At 43.0% G+C, this 22,890-nt stretch overlaps 1 protein-coding gene across 2 annotated transcripts in view; it reads right to left on the bottom strand.

Moving 5' to 3' along the window:
- The window catches only part of FAM193A (family with sequence similarity 193 member A), a 2,395,037-nt gene that overhangs the window by 1,740,629 nt on the left and 631,518 nt on the right, over window positions 1–22,890 (bottom strand). For both annotated transcript variants that reach the window (XM_044062897.1, XM_044062898.1), the window contains one exon: window positions 22,136–22,260. In XM_044062897.1, the coding sequence (XP_043918832.1) occupies window positions 22,136–22,260 (125 nt within the window). The remainder of the gene's footprint in view (window positions 1–22,135; window positions 22,261–22,890) is intronic.

Genomic DNA, 22,890 nt, shown 5'->3' with positions numbered 1-22,890 from the left:
TGCATAGAGCCTGCCCTGAAAAGTAGATATTTCCTGCAAGACTCCCTTATGGGGATGTGTAGATAAGCTTCTTTCAAGTCTAGGGTGACTAACCAGGCATCCTTGGCTAGCATAGGAAGAAGCTGTTGCAGTGCAAGTATTTTGAATTTTGGGACCACCAGAAAGGTGTTGAGAATTGATAGATCCAGGGTAGGGTGCCAAGAGCTCTCTTTTCTGGGCACCTGGAACAGTCTTGAGTAGAAACCCTGTCTCCTTTGTTCTACTGGAACAGGTATGAATAGCCCTGATATGGAGAAGGGAAAGTACTTGCTTTTGATCCTCTGCCCACTGGTTTGGAGGAAGGTCTGGCAACCCGGTTGGGGTTGGCAGTGAGTGGAAGCAGAATCTGTATCCTTGGGAGTAATGGACATCCAGTATTTTGCATGAAGGGCGAGTTTTCCTCCAAGGGGCACAAGTACTTGGGCATGGTTGGGAAGGATAATTGGAAAGTCATTGTGAACTTTTTCCATAAGGGGGTGGCTTACCACTCCCTGGTTTTGAGGCGGAAACACTCCACTGTTTCGATTTCTGCATACCCTGAGACTGCAGTCTTGGTGGTCTGTTTCCTCTGGGTTTGGACTGAGAAGGCCTGAGAGGGACTGGAAAGGACCAGTTTTTTGAAGACCAATGCCTACTGAATCTAGGTGGCTGCACCTGTAAGAAATCTCTGTTTGCATAGATTTAGCTTTTTCTTCCATCTTTTTAAGAACTTCTTCTGTTTTTGTGCCAAACAAACGCTCCTGTTTTTCTGCCAAACAAACGCTCCTGATTTAATGGAGCATCTGGTAATTTTGCTTTGACATGGTCTGGCAAGACTTGTTCCTTTAGCCAAGCAAGCCTGCTCAGTACAGACCCAGTGATAGCAGCCCTGCAAGATGCTTCTAAGCCATCAAACCCACACTGCAAAGTATGTTTAACTAACTTGGTTTGCAGAATGCATTAACTCTTGTAAATCTTTATTTTCTGCACAATCTGGAAGGAACACCATTTTTTGTTTAATTAGTTCCATAATATGTCACTGGTATTTCAACATTTGAAACTGGCAATTCAAAGCCCTGATGGCAAGAGTTGCAGAGGTATATACCTTCTTACCACATCTGTCTAAAGCTCTAGAATCCCTGTCTGAAGGGGTAGGGTTTTTGGCTGTAGTAGCCTTAATGCCTTTAGGTCCCTGGGAAATGGTCTCTGGATCCCAGGATTCTTAAAGATAAATTTGTGAGAGTCAGGTACTCTTATAGTACCTGTCAGGTTTTCTAGGAACTGGTGGTAAAGTGTCAGGAGTAAGACAGAACTCCATGAAGACATCATCTACAATATCCAGGACAGAGGGTATAGCTACAGGCCTGTGCTGAGGCAAATCTAAAAATTCCCTGAGTCTCTTTTTGGACTGAGGATAGTCCTGGCATTCCCAGCGGAAATGCTCTCAAAGCATGCAAGGTTTCACCAAAAGAAAAATCCTCTGGAGGGGAGGCAGAGGGAATGGATTCCTCTGCATCTGAATCCTCATAGGTAGATAAGGGTATGTCCTGGTAATCAGAAGGGTCAGAGTCATCAGACTCCTGGCCTGTAGAATTAGAAGGAAATTCAATTCTTTGTCTTTTAGCAGGGGAAGGCTGGCTTCCCCTAATTAGGGTAATAAGGTCTTCAGCCATTTTAAGCATTTGTTTTTGTGGCATGGGAGCTTGAGCATGCACTTTGGACGTTGGTTTTCTAGGCATAGTGCAAACTCTCGGCCTGAGAAACTTGGTAGTTTTAGTTGAAAATTAAGTTGCCTGTTTAATATAAATATTGGTAGGTCAGAATACACCCTCAGAAACCACTGCCTGCACAACAGCTCCAGACCCACCCAAGGTAGAGACATCCACAAGTTCCATAGTCAAAGAAGCATTTCGCAGCATACCCGAATCTGAATGAGTTTCAGCAGAGGCCTGCGAATCTGTAGAAGCGGGCATCAGGGGCTGCAAAGGCGCCTCACTGAGTACCAGTGGACTTGCGACTAGCTTAACGGAAGAGTCGTTGGCAGTTTTTGACCTATGCGGTCTGGCTCCATCTTTGCGCTTTTTCGGAAGATCGGTAGTTGGATGGCTTACCAAAGCCATTTCAGAATACGGAGAACGAGAGTGAAAGAATTTAGCTACAAAAACAGTCCGACAAATGGTTTGGGCGTTAAACAAGGCACAAAACCGACAGCGAGGGAAAGTCATGGTTTGGGCCTAAACAGGTGACTCAGTAAGAATGAAAATCTCTGTGAGGTATTTGCTTTCCACAGGCAAGACAATTGTTAATTTTTTTTCTGACATTGGTTAGAGCAAGAAAAAAGAATCCCCAACGGGGTACTTAGCTTTAGAAGACTTCAGGTTTTAAACTCGTAAAACAAAAATTTCAGGTGGCGGCTGACCGGTTCTTGAGAACTGCTTATGCTTCAGATTCCTTCTCGGCAAGAAAGACTGATGTAATGGCATCAGCTGCATGTTTTATACCCCTGACGACCTGACATTATGGAAGAGGCAACAGCATCCGACGCAGAAATCTCAAGACTCTGGTATTCGGGCCGACTGAGGGCTACCTGCAGGCAGATAACCCAAGTGTGATGACTGCAACAGTGAAACACAAAGAACATCCAGCCTTCCAAAGTTTTTGGGTAGGAAAAATCAAGGTCTGAATATGTAAACATTATATGCATTTGCTCAAGCATGTTTTTTGAGCTTGTAGCCAAGCTCGTGTGAGAAATTGTTTTCTTTACTGTCCACTGGAATCGCTGAATGGTTGAAAAGTATTTACGTGCAAAAAATAAAGCAAGATTTTAGAAGTTTTTTGTATCCGGTTCAATTGCATGTTTGATTATCCAAACAGTTTGATTATCTGAACTACCCTAGGTCCAATTAGTTCGGATAAGCGACTCTTTACTATGTTATATTTTTGAGATTTATTTTTTGTTAAATGGGGTGCTGGGCTGCAATGAGACCCTTTTCAACCATTTCCGAGACCAAGAGGCAAACTACAACAGACAAATTTATTAAAGTGAGTCAGGTCAGATGAATACTACTGAGAAACTGCAGAAATATAAAGATCAGCAGCTCAGTAGTGACACAACATATACTGAGTCATCAACTACTCAGACACCAATACCCAAGAAAATTATTCCATAATCTTGGAAGACACTGTGTAGCATATCCCCTTCACTTTTTTCTACTTCTGTTTTTATATTTGGGTCCCCAATCTGGTGTTGCACCCCCCCCCCACACACACACACACACACAGTAATACTTGCCAGGCAAACCATACAAAACAAAACCAAAACAGAAATTGCTTTACAGACCAGCTAAGGAGTCATCTCTGAGCAATCTTTTAGGAACAGAATTTGACAACTCCTGAAGTATTTATAAACAGTTCAAGTTTTCCATGACTTTTTACAGTAACAAAGCATTAACCTTCAAGATGCTTCAGATGTTACCTGTTTTGTTTAATTTTCTTTCAATTCTGAATTCTCAGCTGTAGGAGATTATTAGCAGCTTTACATAGGTGACATATGATCACTTGCTTTTTGTCTATTTACAAGTACCTGGTCTTCTTGTTCTGCGAGGGAATACTTTCGGAATGACAGCTGTTTGCAAAAAAGGATGCTGGCTATGTTAACATCACAAGCATGCAGGACACTATTATGGCCTACTACGGCTAATTAACTTAACAGAAAAGTTTTATTTTCTAGCCTTCCCTAAATATTCTTTTAAATACACTTTCCTTCCCTGTCTGCCAACCATCCAACTCCTCTAATTGATCTTGAGCATCATTTAATCCACTGGTCCAACAGAGTAATGAGACGAGAGGCAGTGGAAAAATACAAATGAAGAAGCCTGCCATATATTCAGTCATGAAGGTTTTTTGGTCCCCTATGTTGCACTTCATTTCAACATTCACTTACGGAAAAGTCCTCATCCCATAAGCCCGAGGATGTGGCTTTCCACATCCAAGGATGGACAATAACTGCCCCCAGGCCACAGAAATACACAGCACCCCCCCCCCCAAGAAACAATGAACTCAGAACACAAAGAATTTCATATGTAATGGCTGACTAACAGTGACTGAATGTTAAAAGTGATATATAATGTTTGCAGCTACAGATGTGTCAAGCATGGTTTGGAATGTATAATGTTTGCAACTGAGATTGTATAGCTATGACTTTATTTTCATCTATATAAAAGCAACACGACCTATGTCATACATGACAATTTAATAAAGATGTTTCCCATTAAAAAAACATAAGGCATTTCTGACAGTCAAACTGACTTTAGTAAACTGAGATCAGCAGAACTTCTACAATACCGAAGTGGCTCAAGCATGCTTTTGTTTATGAACCATTGCAATTACTATGCATATCTACATTTTGGCAAGCATGGGTGTTTCAGCCTTTCTTACTGCATTGCCAGGACATTTGCTTGGGCCAGGTGTCAATAATGCCACACTACAAATGGGCTTGGCAAGCTGGTATCAGACACTCATTTTTACATTTCTCAGCCAGACGCTCAAATGCTCTGGCCTGCTACTTAATCCCAGGTCAGCTGGGTTTAGACTTTTTTGCCATCTGCTCCACTAAAGCCATTTAACTGTATTTAAATAATTTAAGAAACTGGCAAGCTGCTGGCAGGAAGAACAAAACAAATGAGAATAAATGCTGCCCTCTCAAAAAATATTTAGCAAACAAAAATAATTACAAAAAAAGTACAAGGCGCACCTTTCCAATCTCCTCCACAACACCCATAGACATTCAAAATGAAGCTGTCAACAACTATAGACTTTTATCCACAGAAATAGCACAGTTTCAAAGCAGTTTAAAGCACAGTTCAAATGTTACCATTACTAGAAATCAAGACATACTGACTGGTATAGTCTCTAAAGGTGCAATAAAGCCATATGAATTCTCAACCAGCATTTCTGAACATCATCTCACATGTTGCTACTTTCTGACTAAAACAGTGATATAAGAAAATAAGTCTCAAGTTTCCATCTAAATTGTCAGCACCAATAATACTGTATTATGGGTCCATAGAAGACATGGTAAAAAGATCCTCCTCCAGTTAATGATATTTAACATACACAAAGAAACACAAGATGCCAGCCATTTATGCAGATGCCTTAGTGCTCTTTCAAATTACAAGTAGTCACATTGAAAGGATTAGTTTAGAGATCAGTCAGAAGCATCTCACTATTTTGTTTTTTAAACAACAGTGCAGATTATTAGGATAATGTTGTTTGGGAGAATTAAAAATGTTATAGATCTACATGCATAAATGTACTACAGTGGAAACAGTTTCATGTAAAATATCAAATAAAGTCAAGCAATTTAAAAAGAAGTTATGTACTCACCATAACTTTCCATGTTGGTAGTCCATCTCACCCTTCATTTTTACATATGGGTTCAGAACCGATCCTCGACTCAGACTCGGTCGATTTTCAAGCTCGAAGACTTCTGGTTGGCTCGTGGCTAAGCAGGTATCCCATGGTGCACCAGTGCAATCCCCAGATCTTGTTTGCTGCTCACTAGAAACAGAAAGAAACCCCTAACCAACAAACCAATACAAAAGAGTCGCCAACCAATAAATTTACAGTATTACCTCCAGATCTTCCAGGATGGGGGCAGGTAGGCGGGTTGGTAAAAATGAAGGGCGAGATGGACTACCAACATGGAACGTTATGGTGAGTACATAACTTCTTTATGTTAGGTAGTCCAATCTCACCTTCATTTTTACATATGGGACAGCGTCCCTAGAGCCTTATTCTTGGGTGGCTCCCTGGACGATACTCCTGAGCACCATGGAGCCAAAGGATGCTATAACCCTAGAAGCCAAATCCAACTTATAATGAGTAATGAAGGTGTGAGGGTTAGCCCACGTTGCTGCTGCACAGATATGATCAATTGGTACCCTGGCATGAAAGGCTGCAGAGGTAGACAGAGACCTGGTAGAGTGAAAGCCTTGATCCTTTGTGGTAAAGGTCTGCCCTCCAAACTGTAGATGAAAGCTATGCAACTCGAAATCCAGTTAGACAATGTCACTTTAGAAACTGGTAAGCCCAATCTGGAATCAGAAAAAGGAAATGAACAACTGGTCTGACTTCCGAAATTCTTTGGTCCGTTGCAAATAAAAATGTAGCTGTCTGTGAACATTCAACTGGTGGAAACGATATTCAGCTGCAATGCTATGATTGGGAAAGAAAACTGGAAGTTCAATTGACTGGTTTCAATGTGGCAGAAGAACAAACTTTGGGAATAAATGAAGGATTGGTACATAAAGAAACCCTGTCTTTATGAAAGACTAAATAAGGTGGCTTAATAGACGGGGCATGTAGCTCAGAAACGCATCTGCCTGATGCAATAGCTACTAAGAACACAGTCTTCCAAGGCAAATACTTTAAGGAAGCTGAATGAGACTGTTCAAAGAGAGGGGATGTTAGTTTGGACAACACAAAATTTAAGTCCCAAGAAGCCACAGGTTCCTGTAATGGTGGTCTTAGTAAAGTTGCTCCTCTTAAGAAAATTTTGCATAACTTATGAGACATAAAAATGTGGGAGAGCCGCCAATTGTACTTTGATGGTGGCTGCGGCAGATCCCTGCTGAAAAAGCTCTAAACGGAATTCCAGAATCACAGGATCACAGGAACGGGAGCGGTGTAAGGATCCAGTTTCATTTTCTGTGCCCAAATACAGAACCTTTTCCATTTACTCTCATACAGCCTTTTGGTTGATGGTTTATGCGAGTATAAAAGAATATGGGACACTGATGACGAAACATCATGAAGCCTGACTAGAGATGAAACTGGAGCAGCTAAGCTGTCAATATGAGAGTGTGGAGAGAGGGGTGTATCGAACCTGACATGTGGGTCAATAGATCTTGAACTGGGTCCAAGATCCAAGGATCGTCCAGAAGAGGCTCGAGGAAGGGGAACCAGACCTGACAAGGCCAGTAAGAAGCAATGAGGATTAACTTGCTTCCCAGTCAGTTGGCCTTCTGTATCACTTTGGGGATAAGAGGGAATGGAGGAAAGGCATATAGAAGACCCGTGGGCCAATCGTGGACCAGAGCGTCTCTGGGTGCTTCTCCCGGAGGGGGAATTAAGGAAAAATAATTGCTGCACTTGGCATTGACTGGACTGGCAAAAAGGTCGCAGCAAGTTGTCCCCATTTTTGGAAATTCTGTTCCACTATTTCCCATTTCAGAGACCACTCGTGGGGCAGCAAGATTGCCCGGCTCAGCTTGTCGGCTATCACATTGGTTGTCCCCAGAATGTGCTTTGCCACCAGAAAGCGCTGGGAAGAAATCGCCCATTCCCAAACTCGCATGGCCTCTTGACAGACTGGGTAAGATCTGGTACCACTTTGTTTGTTGATATACCACATAACCGACATGTTGTCCATTTGTATTGCAATTGTCCCTGAGGGAAGAAGGTCCTGAAGTGCTTGCAACGCCAGAAGCACTGCTCTCATCTCCAGAACGTTGATATGCAGATGAGCCTCGTGCTCTTGCCATGTGCCGTGGACAGTCCTGCCAAGATAATGCCCCCCCCCCACCCGACCTGGGAGGCATCTGTGGGTCACAGTGGCAACAGCTTGGGTAGGCACAAAAGGAGCTCCCGTGAACAAGTTGTTGGGGGCTATCCACCAATGAAGGTCCTTTTTGCATGATTCTGTCAGCAGAATAGGGTGATTCATCGGTAGATATTGGAACGACCACTGGGAGAACAGGAGCCATTGAAGGATTCTCATATGCAACCTGGCTAAAGGTATTAACAGAATGGTTGAGGCCATCGTTCCAAGAAGTTGAAGAATCCATTTTGCTTTGACATTCCAAAGCGGAAAAAGACTATGAACCTGTGAGAAGAGGTTTTGTGCTCTTTTGTCAGGAAGACGAACTGTCATATCCACTGTGTCTACCTCTGTGCCTATAAAATTCACAGATTGCGAGGGCAGTAATGCAGATTTTTCCCAATTTATGAAGATCCCTAAATGAGCACAAAGCAGGATGGTGGCATCCCTGTTTTGGAGAAATAGATGCCTGGTGGGGGCGGTAAGGAGCCAGTCGTCCAAATACAGAAACACCTGGAATCCCTGACGTCTCAAGTCAGCTGTCACTACTGCCATGCATTTGGTGAACACCTTGGGGGGCTGTGGTAAGACCAAAGGGCAGAGCACAAAACTGACAATGGCTGGCTCCCAGCCGGAAGCGTAGATAACGCCTTGATGCCTTGTCCATTTCTATATCGTAGTAGGTGCCTTGGAGATCCAGAGAACACATCCAATCGTCTTTCTCTAACAACGGGAGTATCGACTGCAGTGGGACCATCCAAAACTTGTCTTTTTTCAAGGATTCATTTAATCTGCTGAGGTCCAATATTGGCCTCCAGTCTCTGGTTCATTTTGGGACTAAAAGAACCTGGAGTAAGTTCCGGATCCTGTCTGGTCTGCTGGGATGGGGTGGATGACTTTTTTTTTGAGAGCAACTTGTTGATCTCCACAGTTGCCTGATCCCTGTGATTGGGTGGAACATCTGGGATCTTCTTGGGAACAAACGGTGGAAGGGAAAAGGGTATAATATAGACACTGGTAACAACTCTTTGTACCCACTTGTCTTGTGTTATATTTAGCCAGGCATCTGAATACAAAGAGTTGCGACCCCCGACTGGCCATAGAGAAACGCAGTCAGGCCCCACATCAAGAGTGCTGATAAGGTCGCCCTTGAAAAGAACCACGGCCTTGCTTTTATTGCGGACCGCCCCTGCCTCTAGGGCGACATCTACCATTTCCTCTGCCTCTGAAAGAGGATTCACTCTGTGACAGGAAAGGCCCTCTGGGACTTCTTGAACCACATCTTACCTCCTTTCTTTGACCTTTGGGGTATGGCCGAAAGGGGATGGTAAAACGGACTCCCACGGCAGGGAGAGTCTTTCCTTCCTGTTCACACAGAGTGAGTGTTTCTTTCACCTTGGAACCAAACAAGGAGGAACCATCAAATGGGGCGTTGGTGAAGGTGGACTTAAAAGGCTCCGCAAAGTTACACAAGTGCATCCAGGAGTGGTGCCTAAGGGCAACTCCTGAACCTGCTGCTCTGCTCACTCCATCAGCCGCATGAGAGATAAGCCACATGGAGGAATTCACTATTGAATTTAGGGTGGGCAACTGAGCAGAGATCCTATCAGGGACTCCCTCAGGACAAGCACCCTGTATGGAATCTCCTAATTCCTTGAGGAGATCCCTCTGCAACCTCGTGAAATGGGTAAGATAGTTCAGAGATCGAATTGTAAAAGCCGCTGAACTAAATACACGTTTCCCAAATCTGTCCATCTGTCAAAACTCCTTGTTTAGCAGATGAACAGAGGAAGAAGTCTCCGCCAACTCCTTCTTCGTGGCTGTCGCCGCCACCACCATGGCATCTACGGGAATGCCCTTAGACAAGTATTCTTTTCCAGGAGGGGTAGACAGGAAAGCACAGTTGTGTACACTTACCATAAATGTAGATGTTCAAGTGTATTCACTGTTGCAGTCATTACATTTGGGTAATCTGCTAGCAGGCTGCCCTCAGTCGTCCTGAATAACAAAGTCTTGGGTCCTGCGTCAGTTGCTGTCTCCTCTTCCATGACGTCAGGGGTATAAAACATGCAGCCGACACCATTTTAATCAGTTTTTCTTGCCCCAGATATCAGGTGCCCCCCAAATGGGGAGCAAAAATATATAAAAAAACAGTAAATATATATAAATGCAACTTAGAAAAATAAAATTTACCTTCAACTAAAAGCAAATACACCACAAAGGCTTTTGAGCATCGTGAATGAAAGAAAAGGTATAGAATGGAGGATGGTGGGTGGGTAACCTGGACTGCAACAGTGAATACACTCTAACATCTACATTTATGGTAAGTGTACACAACTGTACTATGTTATTCGTGTTTCACTGTTGCAGTCATTACATTTGGTTAGAATCCCAAAGCTATGGATGGAAGGATGGAGCTAAACAGCATTAGAAGTGGCTATAAGGCCCTGGAAGACTGCAGTGGCAAAGCCTGCCCTGGATTTAGAGAAGAGAGGTAAATGGTAATGCTTTGTGAACGTATCAACAGAGCTCCAAGTAGTAGCTTCTAGAATGCCTCTGGTAGGGACCCCTCTGAGAAAAGCTGCTGAAGTAGAGGCAGCCCTGGTGGAATGGGACCTGATCCCCTTTGGCACAGGTTTACCATGGTGCAAATAGTATAAAACGAATGCAGTGGCTTATCCGTTTAGAAATAGTCTGCTTTGATATAGCCTTCCCCTCTGATCCTGCAGCAAATGCTACCAGTAGTAGCTCAGACTTTCTTAGACATTTTGTCCTGTTCAAGTAGAATCTTAGTTGTCTGTGTACATCCAATGAATGCAGAATCCGCTCCCCCTTGTTCTGCGGATTTGGGAAAAAAGTTGGCAGATGAATGGTTTGGTTAAGAGCCACACTGGATACCACCTTAGGCATAAAAGAAGGACTGGTCCTGAGGGCCACCCTGTCCTGGTAAAATGTAATGAAAGGCTCCACTGCCATGAGAGCCTGTAGTTCTGAAACCCTTCTAGCTGAAGTGACTGCCAAAAGGACAGCTGTCTTCCAAGAAAGAAATTTTATATCCACAGTAGCTGCTGGTTCAAAAGGAGGTAGGGTGAGTTTTTCCAACACAAACTTGAGGTCCCATGCAGGAGTTGGCACTCTCCTGGGAGGCCTTAAATTTTTGGCCCATCTGAGATGCTGTTTTAGCAGTGGATGAGAAAAGAGAGGAGGCTCTGTGTTGTAATAAGCAGAGATGGCAGAGGCATGGATTTTTTTGAAGAAAAAGATAGGCCCTTGTCAAGCATCTCAATTAAGTATTGTAAAATCTGAGGAATATTGGGCTTTGCTGTGTCTAGTCCCTGTGCTTGGTTCCAAGCACAGAATCTCTTCCATTTATCAGCATAAGATTTTCTAGTACTAGGCCTTCTGGCTTCCAAAATGATATCCATCACAGGTTTACTGAGAGATGTGGTTTGAAGAATTAGTTGATTAGCCATGCTGCAAGATTCAGAGTTTGGAGCTGTGTGTGGAGAATTTGATAGTTCTGCTGAGACAGTAGGTGATGTGTCTGAGGCAAGTACCACGGAGGAAGGCGTGACATATTCCTTTGAAGCAGATACCAGTGTTGGCGAGGCCAGTCCGGAGCAATTAAAATCATTTTTGCTTTTTTCCTGTCTGACTTTTACTAAGACCTTGGAGAGTAGAGGCAGAGGGGGAAAGGCATAGACTGATAGGTTTTTCCAGCTGAAGGACAGAGCATCCACTTTCCATGCTTTTTTGTGATGAGTTCTCATGTGGAATTTGTCCAACTCATAGTTTTGGGGAGAGGCAAATAGATCTATGTCTGGGCTTCCCCATTTCTGTGTTAACATGTTGAAGATTTGTGGATCCAGTTTCCATTCGTACGGGTCCATAAGATTTCTGCTTGAGTTGTCTGCCAGAGTATTTTGATTTCCTGGCAGGAACTGAGCTCGAAGATGTATTTGGTAAATCAAGGCTGTGTTCCACAAGGCCATGGCTAGTCTGCAGAGGGGGTAGGAATGGGTACCCCCCTGCTTGTTTATGTACCACATAACTGTGGTGTTGTCCATTTTTATCAGTAGTTGTCCTGGATGAAGTTAAGTCCTTGAAGGCTGTCAGAGCATTCTCAACAGCTAGCATTTCTTTCTGGTTGATATGCAGATGCATTTGGTTTGGGCTCCATTTGCCCTGAATGCATCTCCCTGCCAGGTGGGCCCCCCAAGCATAGTCTGATGCGTCTGTAGTTAGGGTTTGGGTGGCAGGGGGTACAGTGAATGACAGTCCCTTGTTTTGGTGACATGTCTCTGCCCACCAAAAAAACTCCTGTTGTAGGCAGGGAATGAGAGGGATCATTGTTTCCAGGCTGCGACAATGTTGACTCCATAAACTTTTTAGGTGCCACTGAAGTTTCCTCATATGCATTCTCGCATACGGAATTAGTAGAATGCAGGATGCATGAACCCCAAAGCCTGAAGAATTTGTCTTGCAGATAACTGGGTTTTTGTTGCAATTTGTTTGAAGTATGCTGTCAGTTGCTTGTCTGGCGTGAGGTAAGCCATCTGGGCAGTTGTATTCAAGCTTGCACCCAGGAATGTAATTATTTGAGGGGGCACCGGTTGTGATTTCTTTTCGTTTATGGTGTACCCTAGGCATGCTAGGAGCCTTTTTACAAATGCCAGATGCTGAAGAAGAGTGTCCTTGTCCTCTGCCTGAATGAGACAATTGTCCAGATAAGGATAAATTTGAATGTTTCTTTGTCTGCAGAATGCAATTACTGGTGACAGGCACTTTGTAAAGACCCTGGGTGCAGTAGATAAGCCAAAGGGCAGTGCAGAGAATTGGTAATGCAAAAAGCCTGCTTTGAAGCAGAGGTATCTTCTGCAAGATTTCCTTATTGGGATATGCAGGTATGCCTCTTTTACATCTAGAGTTACTAACCAAGTATTCTTGCCTAGCACAGGCAGTAGCTGTTGTAAAGTCAGCATTTTGAATTTTGGAATGTCCAGGAACGTGTTTAGAATCGACAAGTCCAGTATTGGACGCCATGAATTGCCTTTTCTGGGTACCATGAAAAGTCTTGAAAAAAATCCTTGTCCTTTTTCCTTTTCTGGTACAGGCTGAATAGCCCCCATATCCATGAGGGACAGGACTTGTTTCTGGGCCGCTGCCCACTGGTTTTGTGGCAGATCTGGCCATCCGTTTGGAATTGGCAAAGTATGGAAATTAAATCTGTACCCCTGGGATACTATGCCCAGTTGTCCTGGGTAATTAACTGCCAATTTTGAGCATGACGTGTTAGTTTCCCCCCAAGGGGGCTGCCAAAAGATAAGTGCTTGGAAATGGTAGAGGAAAGTCATTGAGACTGCTTACTGTAGGGTTGTGCTTTACCACCTCCAGATTTGGAGGTGGAGGCACCCCATTGCTTTGACCTGTAAGATCCCTGTGATTGATATCTGGAGCCTTTTGAGCGCCTGGGTTTGCCCTGAGTGGCTCTGTTGGATACAGGAAAGGACCAATTTTTAGTAGGCCAGTGCCTACTGAACCTGGGTGGCAGCACTTGCAAAAAAATATTTTACAGTTTGCATAGATTTAGCTTTGTCTTCCATTTTCTTTAAAACCTCTTCTGCCTTATTACCAAACAGAGTATCATGCTGCTGTAAAGGGGCATCCAACAATTTAGCTTTAACATGATGAGGCAGATTTTGCTCCTTGAGCCAGGCATGCCTTCTTATCACAGATCCAGTAACGGCTGCTCTACAAGAGGCCTCCAAGGAATAAAAACCACATTGCAAAGTATGCTTTCCAACCTGTTCTGCTGCATGCAATAAATCCTGTAACTCTATTTTCCACACAATCAGAAATCAACATCATTTTCTTTTTCAGTAAGCCCATAACATGCTGCTGATCTTTAAGCATATGAAACTGGCAGTTTAAAGCCCTGATTGCCAAGGTTGCAGACATATACACCTTCTTACCCCATCTATCCTGCGCCCTGGAATCTCTATCAGAAGGGGTAGAATTTTTGGCTGTAGAAGCCTTAACACCCTTGGGACCCTGAGAAATAGTCTCAGGATCAGCAGCAGGATTTGTGAAAAGAAATTTGTGGGAGTCAGGAACCCTTTAATATCTGTCTGGCTTACTAAGAGCCGGAGGCAAGGAATCAGGAGCCATGCTTGATTCCGAGAACACATCATCCACGATGTCTAATACAGGAGGGTACTGCCAAAGGCCTATGCTGAGGTAGAAGAAGGCAATCCCTAAGCCTCTTCTTTGATTTAGAAAAGTCCTGACTCTTCCAATGAAAATGTTCCCTTAAGGTATGCAAGGACTCTCCAAAAGAGTAATCCTCAAGAGGAGATGCAGATAGGATGGATTCCTCTGCATCAGAATCCTCATACGGTGGTATAGAAAATTCCTGATCGGAGGAGTAATCAGAAGAAATGGAAACCCGATCTGAAGATTCATAATCAGTGACTTGCCTAGGCCTCTTAGCAGGGGGAGGGGGGGGGGCCTGATCAAGGTAATTAAATCCTCAGCCATTTTGATCATTTGTTTTTTAGGCATAGGGGCCAGAGCACGTGGCTCATGCATCAGTTTTTTAGACATAGAAGTTGTTTTTGACCTTGTTTTTGATGATGGCATCGGTTTAATATAAAAATGTTGAGGCCTGAAAATACCCTCAGAAGCCGGTGTCTGCTCAGCGGTTCCAGACCCATCCAAGGGGCAGACATCCACGGGTTCAATACTTTGCGAATCTCGCAGCATACCGGACGACAAATGGGTCTCAGTAGAGGCCTGCGACTCAAAAGTAGCGGATATCAGGGGCTGTAAAAGTGCCTCACTGAGAACCGGCGACTGGCTTAGGAGAAGTTTCGTCGTCGGTTTTGGACCTCGATGGTCTGTCTCTGCCTTTTTCCTTGCGTTTTTTTGTGAACCCCGGTAGTCGGATTGCTAACCGACGACATTTCAGGGTAGTTAAATCTTGAACCGAAAAATTTAGAAGCAAAAATATACAGAAGCTTAATAGTGCGTTGGTTAAATTTAGCACAAAACCGACAGCAAGGCACTTTGTGGTCAGGGCCTAGGCAAGGAATACAGTACAAATGAAAATCCTTATGAGGTATTTGCTTCCCACAAGTAATGCAAATATTATGTTTTACTGACATCGGTATGGAGCAAGAAGTTTCCCCAATGAGGTACTTCGCTTTAGATTGAAGACTTCGGTTCTGAAACTAGAAAACGAAAATTTCAGGAGTTGGCTGACCGGCACTTGGGAACTGCTTCTGCGTCGGGCACCGCGCGGCAAGAAAGACGGATTAAAATGGCGTCGGCTGCATGTTTTATACCCCTGACGACCTGACGTCATGGAAGAGCAGACAGCAATTGACGCAGCACCCAAGACTTTGTTATTCAGGCCGACTGAGGACAACCTGCCAGCAGATTACCCAAATGTAATGACTGTAACAGTGAAACACGAAGAACATCTTATTTAGTCTTCTAGGGACTGGCTCCATGGCATCGGGAGTATCCCACACCTTCCGACTAACCAGATCCATTAGCTCATAGAAAGGTGGAGACACCCAAGAGGCAGAGGGTTGAGACCCGAAAGCCTTCAGGTACACCGACTCCTCATCAGAAGGGTCGACAGTGGGCCAGTCGCACCTCTGTTTAAGGATCTCTAGGATGTCCACAAAGGAGACATCATCAGAGGACGACTTAGGAGACCCCTCTGACTCATCGAGGTCAGTGTCTGATGTCAAAGACTCATCCTGGGAGTCAATATGCTTCCTCTGGCATACTCTCTTCCAAGGGGGCTCCTCAAAAGGACCTTCTGGGGAGGCCCCGGAAGAGTGGGGCCACCAGCCGGTGGCTCCTGAGGCTGTGGGTCTCTTCTGTCTCCGGAGAGAGTAGGTACTGAGACCGAAGTGGGAGCCCTGGTTGGGGGGGGGGGGGGGGTGCATGTACCACTGGCAAGGGCTGTCGATTGTGATAGCACACTCCTCATCACCTCAAAAGCAGACCTCTCCGGCTCCGAAGACCATCCCCGCTCCGAAGAGACAAACAACGGTGTCGGAGCCCAAGCCATCGGCTCAGAGATAGATCCAGGGTCTGAGCTCACCCTGGCGGAAGCACCGAGAGGAAGGCTCGGAACCGATGAAAATAGATTCAAACTCTCCCCCTCGGCGCCGAAAGAAGAGCTTCGGTCCCTGTACACGACTGACGGAGCCGAGCGTGTCAGAGCCGAACTCTGCTCCAATGCTACAGCAAGGGGAGCCGGAACAGAGGATTCCTCCATTGGTAACAAGTACTCCGGTTCCGAAAAACCAACATGGCTCGGAGGAGGAATCACGGATGAGGACAAGACTGGTTCAAGTGGCTCCGGAGCCGATTGGGTCGGAGCTAACAAAAATTTAGGCAGGGCAGACGACTTCAGGAGTCTCAGTAATACCCTCTCCACATCTTCTTCCAAGAGACTCCTGGAAGACCTAGAAGATAAAAGCCGGGGATCTCGACCTAGCAGGCACTGGAGATTTGACCATCAAGGAGACCGGTAGGGACTCTACAGACCGGCTCCGAGAAGCAAAGTCAATTATTTCCAAGGGTTCAGCAGTCGGTACCGAAGCACCTGTGATCGACTCTAAAACCACGGTGCTCTCCTTCGGCTCCGAAGACCGAGTCGTCGAGGAGGCAGATTTTGTTTATTTGGCCGTCGGCTTCGAAACACCAGCCGGTGCCGGAGAAGGCCTTTTTGAACCTTTAGATTTTGAGTCAGATCGTGACTTTGAAGATTTAGATGAAGAAGCCGAAGAACCAGATAAAGCTTCCTCGAAGGTTGGCTTCAGAAGACCCCTGAGTATCAGTTTGTTCTTTCTCTCTTGCAACACTCTAGGAGAGAAAACATGACAGAACAAACATGATTCTTGCAAATGGATGGCTCCCAAGCAGTGGACACAGCTACTGTGGCCATCCGTCAAAGACATTTTCTGGGAGCACTTCATACATTTTTTAAACCCAGGGGGGTTGTGCTTCTTGCTATCCTTAGACATTGCAACCAGAGGAGAAAAGAGAAAGAGAATGACTGAGGACTAGGTCCTCTAACTAAAACGAGCCTAGCCCTGCAGCAGAATTACACGAGGACTAGGTCCTCTAAGTTAAAAGGGCCTAGCCTGGTGTAAGAAAAAATACTGGGTCTTACACTAACAACAGACAGATATTCAGTAACACAGGAAATATTTTCAAATAAAAATACAGTGGAGTAGAAACACGAGAACTAGATCCTCCAAGTTAAACGGGCCTAGCCTTGTGAAGAACCGGGTCTTCTAATTCAAACAGACCAAGTATACCACAACACACCCACACACACTCAAAGGATAGGAGAAAAATTTGCAACCGTAAAGTGATTAAGACTTTAGCGGGTCCCCGTGAAAGACCACCAGTCAACAATAATCGATTGACAGGAAAGTAATCAATAGGAGCCCCTACTGATTAAGAATGGCAAAACCACCAAATCTAATGAACTACACAATAAATCGCAACTGGGCCGAACTACTGGTACCCAGGATACTACTACGGTGAAACAAGACCAGAAGACAATTAAGATAAAGCCCTATATATGTATATATTCAGTAAATATGCAAAAAACCACTAGATAATGAAAAATGCAAAAAACTTAGCCAGAGTCAAGAGAAGCACATCCGAACTCGTCGACGCGGCAAACGAGATCTGGGGATTGCACTGGTGCACCATGGGATACCTGCTTAGCCACGAGCCAACCAGAAGTCTTCAAGCTTGAGGATCGGCTCCGAATCCATATGTAAAAATGAAGGTGAGATTGGACTACCTAACGTACTGTTAAAAGATTACACACAACTCCTGCAATGAGACAGTGCTGGCTAATGGAAAAAGTGTATTTATTCCCAGCTAAATTACATTGAATTGTATGTTATGGTTGCCAGTGCCAGTATCATCTAACTAAATCCCAATACGTCAGAACAGAGTAGTCTTATCCTACAGTTCCCCAAGATTCAGCAACATCGTATCATCTAAGCCTAGAGACTTATAGCGGAAACTCGTACTTTTTTTCACACTCAAGACTTGCTCAGTTTTAAAAACAAGTTTTGCCTGTTTCTAGAAAGGACTTCAAGGCAAAGTGTACCAAGGTGTTTATTTCAGGGAAAATACTACTAAGGTTGTCCATCCCACTTGGTAGGAAACATTTGTGTTACTGAACCTTTCCTTTAATGTGAGACAAAACATGGAATAAACAAGTTTTTGAAATAACTGCCACTAGAAAAGTGTTTTAAAAAAATAAAAGCTAAATGTATTACATAGAAATCTGATTTCTACAACTCTTAATCCATCCAATCCACCTATCATCTGCATTCCTGTCATACATTTCTCCTTTCCATATACAGTCCTTCTAATCTTACTATCCCTCACCCACTACCTCTCTACCTCTACTTAAATACTCCACTTTCCTACCTGCACCTATCACTCATTACAACTCCTAATTACCTCATACAACAAATGCAATCACTCCTAATACCTTGTACTACTCTCCTTAACTTTTACTCCATCAAATACCGTTATCATACATAGCTCACCTCTACAAATGTCTCTCATATCCGATACTATTCTCTATTTCTCTCGTCATCTCTATTTCATTTTACAACTATCATCTTATCAAAACAACCCATATACCTTACAAACCAACTTCTACAACAACCATATATACATTATCGCCCCCCCAGCTACTCAATAGGCCCCACCTTATATAGCACAAGCCTAATCTTACAAACCAAAGTAAAGAAATCCTCACCCTTCAAAGCTCCTGTTATAAACTAATGTTTCGCTAGCCTGCCAACAGAAAATGAAAAAGAAGCTGCAACATGTAAACCCTTCCATCCACTGCAACCTAACTCACTGCAGAAACATTCATCCAAACTCTGACGCCTCCCAGGGCCCTGTTACCACCAAACTCCTTAAAATCCCTACATTTCACCATTATTAATATTCACAGCATCAAAAACAAAGTTTCACATCTGCATGCCTGGTTAAGACAAAATAAACCTGACTTCACTGCCATCACAGAGACTTGGCTAAAACCATATATCAAAGACGTTGAATTCCTACCGCCTACCTACAGTTGCCTTAGGACAGACAATATAAAAAGGTGGTGGCGTTGCCTTAATTAATCCAAAATGCCATCACTGTAGTTCAATACACAAAACCTATCCCACAATTCTCCACTGCAGAGATACTAGTGGCCTTCCTAAAAATGAATAACTGTAAAAATCTTTGTATCTTGGTCATACACATCCCCCTAGACAATAACATTCCTATACTTGAAGATATTCTCGCCTGGACAACTACTAATATTAAAAACAAAACTATCATCCTAAGTGATGTTAACATCAACTAGCATGACATTTCAAATCAAGATCCCTCTAGCAGTACTACCAGCATTACTCTATACAATTACACACAGCTAATCATCGATATAACCAGACCAAACTATAGAAATTACAAAGGCTCAATTCCTAGACTGGATCCTGGTTTCTGACCCTAACAAAATCTCCTCCTCTGGCACACTACCTAACAGTATTAGTGACCACTCACCAGCCTACATAATGCATAAGATCACCCTAATTCTAACCAGCACCAAGTCAAGCATACAACGCATTTATCTCATTTCTCCCCCACTACCTTTAATGAAATCTTACTAAGTATGCACTGGACACCATTAAAATATCTCCCTTTCAATGATGTTGTTGAATTTTTCAGTTCAACATTTCTTAAGATCTTAGATAATGTAGCCCCACCTCGACTAAACAGTTAAGGCTAAACATGTCAACTGGCTTACAAAACACATAAAGTAAATTATATCCATTAGAGATGAAGTCTGGAAAGCTTCGTAAAAAAACAAAAATTCATCCAACCTCACTCAATATAAACAGCTACACAATCAAGCAAAATGTCTAGTGCTTAAAAATAAAAAAGAACATTTCCAAAATCTTCAAGACCAACAAACAAAACCCTAAACAATTCTGGGGTGCAATCCAACTCCCTACTTCATCCAGGTGCAAACAAGAACCCTTGCCCAAAAATAGACAAAACTCCCACTGAGATGGCCTCTCTCTTTAATTCTAACTTCACTGACACCACTGCAAACCTCACCTCCACCTTCCGACTAATAAACCCCAATCCACCTAATATTCCATCACTCTCCCCAACTACCTCTCTACTTTCTCATTTACACCTATATCTACCTCCACTATAAAAAACTCCTTCAAAAACTCAAATCTTGTAGTAACACACCAGACAATTTACCTGCTGAGTTCCTACAACTATCTGTAAGCTCCACTGCCTACCCTAGCAGTATACTCCTTAACAGTTCCAATAAGGAGTCCATCATACCACACATCTGGAAGAAAGCATTTCTTCTTCCTCTACACAAAGGCGACAAAAACTCTGACATCGCTAACTTACGACCCATAGCTATTCTCTCCCCCATCGCCAAAGTATTAGAAAAATGCGTTCACGCTCAGTTTCTCAAATATCTTGTTAATAACCAAATCTTTTCCCCCAACTCAGCATGGCTTCAGGCCAGGGCATAGTAGCTGTACTGCTTTCATATCCTTTTTGGACACAGTAAATAGGGCCCGTGACACTGGTTTGTCAAGTTTCCTCACTCTTCCTTGACCTCTCAAAGGCCTTCGATACAGTCTTCCATCCCCTTCTACTTGCCAAACTCTCCAACCTAGGTATATCACCCGCCACCTTCGACTGATTCTCTATTTCACAGACAGGCAACAATCTACCAAATGGCAACAATCCTGCTTACCGTTTTTCTCAAGACAACTACAGGTGTACCCCAGGGATCGATACTAGGGCCCCTCCTATTTAGTAAATTCATCAATAACTTCCATACCACTCTTAGTCATGACACTGTTATCCAATATGCCGATTCAATAATCATCTGCACTGCCAAATCCATTTCTGAGCTGCAACATCTTTCTCAAGATGCCTTTACATCGAAACTTGAATGTCAAACAACCATCTCACTCTAAACCTCAATAAAACTAAACTTCTAATATTCACTCCCCAAAAAACACCTGTCTCAATAGGAATGAATTCTCTGTCCAATCCCTAATACTATCATTGTAGTTGTTCCAAGTACTAAACTGCTAGAAGTCACCACTGACGAAAATCTAACATTCGACCTCCACATCCACAACATCAAAATAACATCAGAAACCAGGTATCCTTTACAGACGCAATCAATTCCTTAATCTCTCTGCTAAGTCCTAGCCTCTTCCTTTCTGCTTCCATCTCTGTTATATGGTGCTCCCATCCTCCCCAATATACAGTCCATCCTGAAAACCAAACTTGACTCATGCTACAATAAGATTACCAAATTTGTAATAAACTCAAAATATTCATCCCATCACTAATTATCTTTATGTCACCTAGACTGGCTTGAACTGCCACATTACCTCACATATCTACAATTAACTATTGCACATAAATTTATATACAAACCATCAATGTGCCCTTCTCTTTCCTATTTATTAACCACATATCACCCCCAACAGACTCCTTAGATCTGAAAACAAATTGTTGCTGAAAGCTGACAAACCAAATCTCTCAGGTGGTCAAATGCTGAACTCTCTTACTGCACCAGAACTCTGGAATGTCCTTCCACCTTCAAATCAGAACCATCAGTAATCCTACTCTTCAAGACGTCCCTCAGAAAGCATCTTTCTTCCCTATGGCACTGTACATGTGCCAAAATAAAACCTCCTTAAAAACCTGCACCCTCCAATATAATCATTTCATCATTCCATTTACAATACTCGTATAGCTTTTCCACTCAATCTTGCCATAACTGCATGAGCTCGTACTCTGCCTTGCTAAATCTTAGCTACGAACACCTACAAACATATAACAATTAATCGGACAACTCCACCATCAATGTTAATTCTACATGATGTAGAACTGTATAAATATGTATATAATAATTGCACTATTGAGATTATATTATCTTCAATGCAGTGTGGCTGTAGATAATCTGTATTAGTGCTAACTTCTGACATTTTACACTACTGTAACTGTATTTTACTCTATGCTGTGTTATTTTTCTTGTATGCTTTGGTAATATATGTGGAGCTTTTCTCCCGAGCCTCCACTACACCTAATGGATCTTCCCGGTAAACAAAAGCAATAAATAAATACAACGTACAGCAGACTAAATTGTTGAATATAGTATGTCATGCACTATCCTTTAAGGATGTACAACTTAACACCTGTGGTCTTAAACGTAAATGACTGAACATTTTTCTCTTACCGTTTACATTACAAAAGCTGTACCCATTTGCCTGAATGTCTGGGACAATCTTGTGGTCAGTATAGACGGACTACCACAAGTAAATTAATAAGCTACCAGCTCTAAATATTTGTCTGACACATTTAGATCCAATCATCTTATCTACTCAAAAAAGGAGAAAATATTTTTCTCACCTTAACTGTTCTACCAGTGTTGGCAAACTGGCTTGTAAAAGTGGTTCAGAAAATACCAGACTTTCAAAAAGGTGCTTATTATGTAGTTCCCAGGTCACATGAAATTTCTTCAAATGTTCATTTTCCTATTAAAAGCAAGACATAATGTGTCTAAGTAATAAAGTTATATGAAAGCCTTCACAAACATAGGCATCCATACCTATAACGGCACACACATTTCAGAAGTAACAATGAAAAAAATCAATATGTCATAATTTCCATTTGTCCTTTTTACCATGCTAGCTTTCTAAATCTCAAGGCTACTAGTGTTGAGGGATGCAGTATTCCTGTCTTGACATCAGAAATGGCTGGGTACTGCAGTGGGGCATCCAAGCACTACCCACATGCTCCCAAGTGGAAAGTCAGAAACAAAGCAACAGAAGTCCTCACAGAAATGACTGGAAGACTATTCTCCTTTATTGGACAAGGTTTTTGTACTGCTTAACCTCTTGCTGGAAAATGGGAGCCTGCATCATGAAGGCATCTGCAGGTTTTAAAATACCAGCAAACATCTGTAATTATAAAATGTATTTCCTGCAATGAAATCACTGTAATCTGTGTGATATGACAGTAACCATGATCCCACTGACCTCTCATTAAAATGAAAGAGTATGATGGATATTTAACAATCAGTGGTGCAGGGAAAAGTACAGTTTTGTACCTACCATAAATGTAGATGTTCGAGTGCCAATACAGCTGCAGTCATAACAGATGGG

This window comes from Protopterus annectens, chromosome 2.part1 (genome assembly GCF_019279795.1).
Source record: "Protopterus annectens isolate FY-2018-M chromosome 2.part1, PAN1.0, whole genome shotgun sequence".
Taxonomy (NCBI): Eukaryota; Metazoa; Chordata; order Ceratodontiformes; family Protopteridae; genus Protopterus; species Protopterus annectens.
This window is presented reverse-complemented; position numbering and strand designations above follow the sequence as displayed.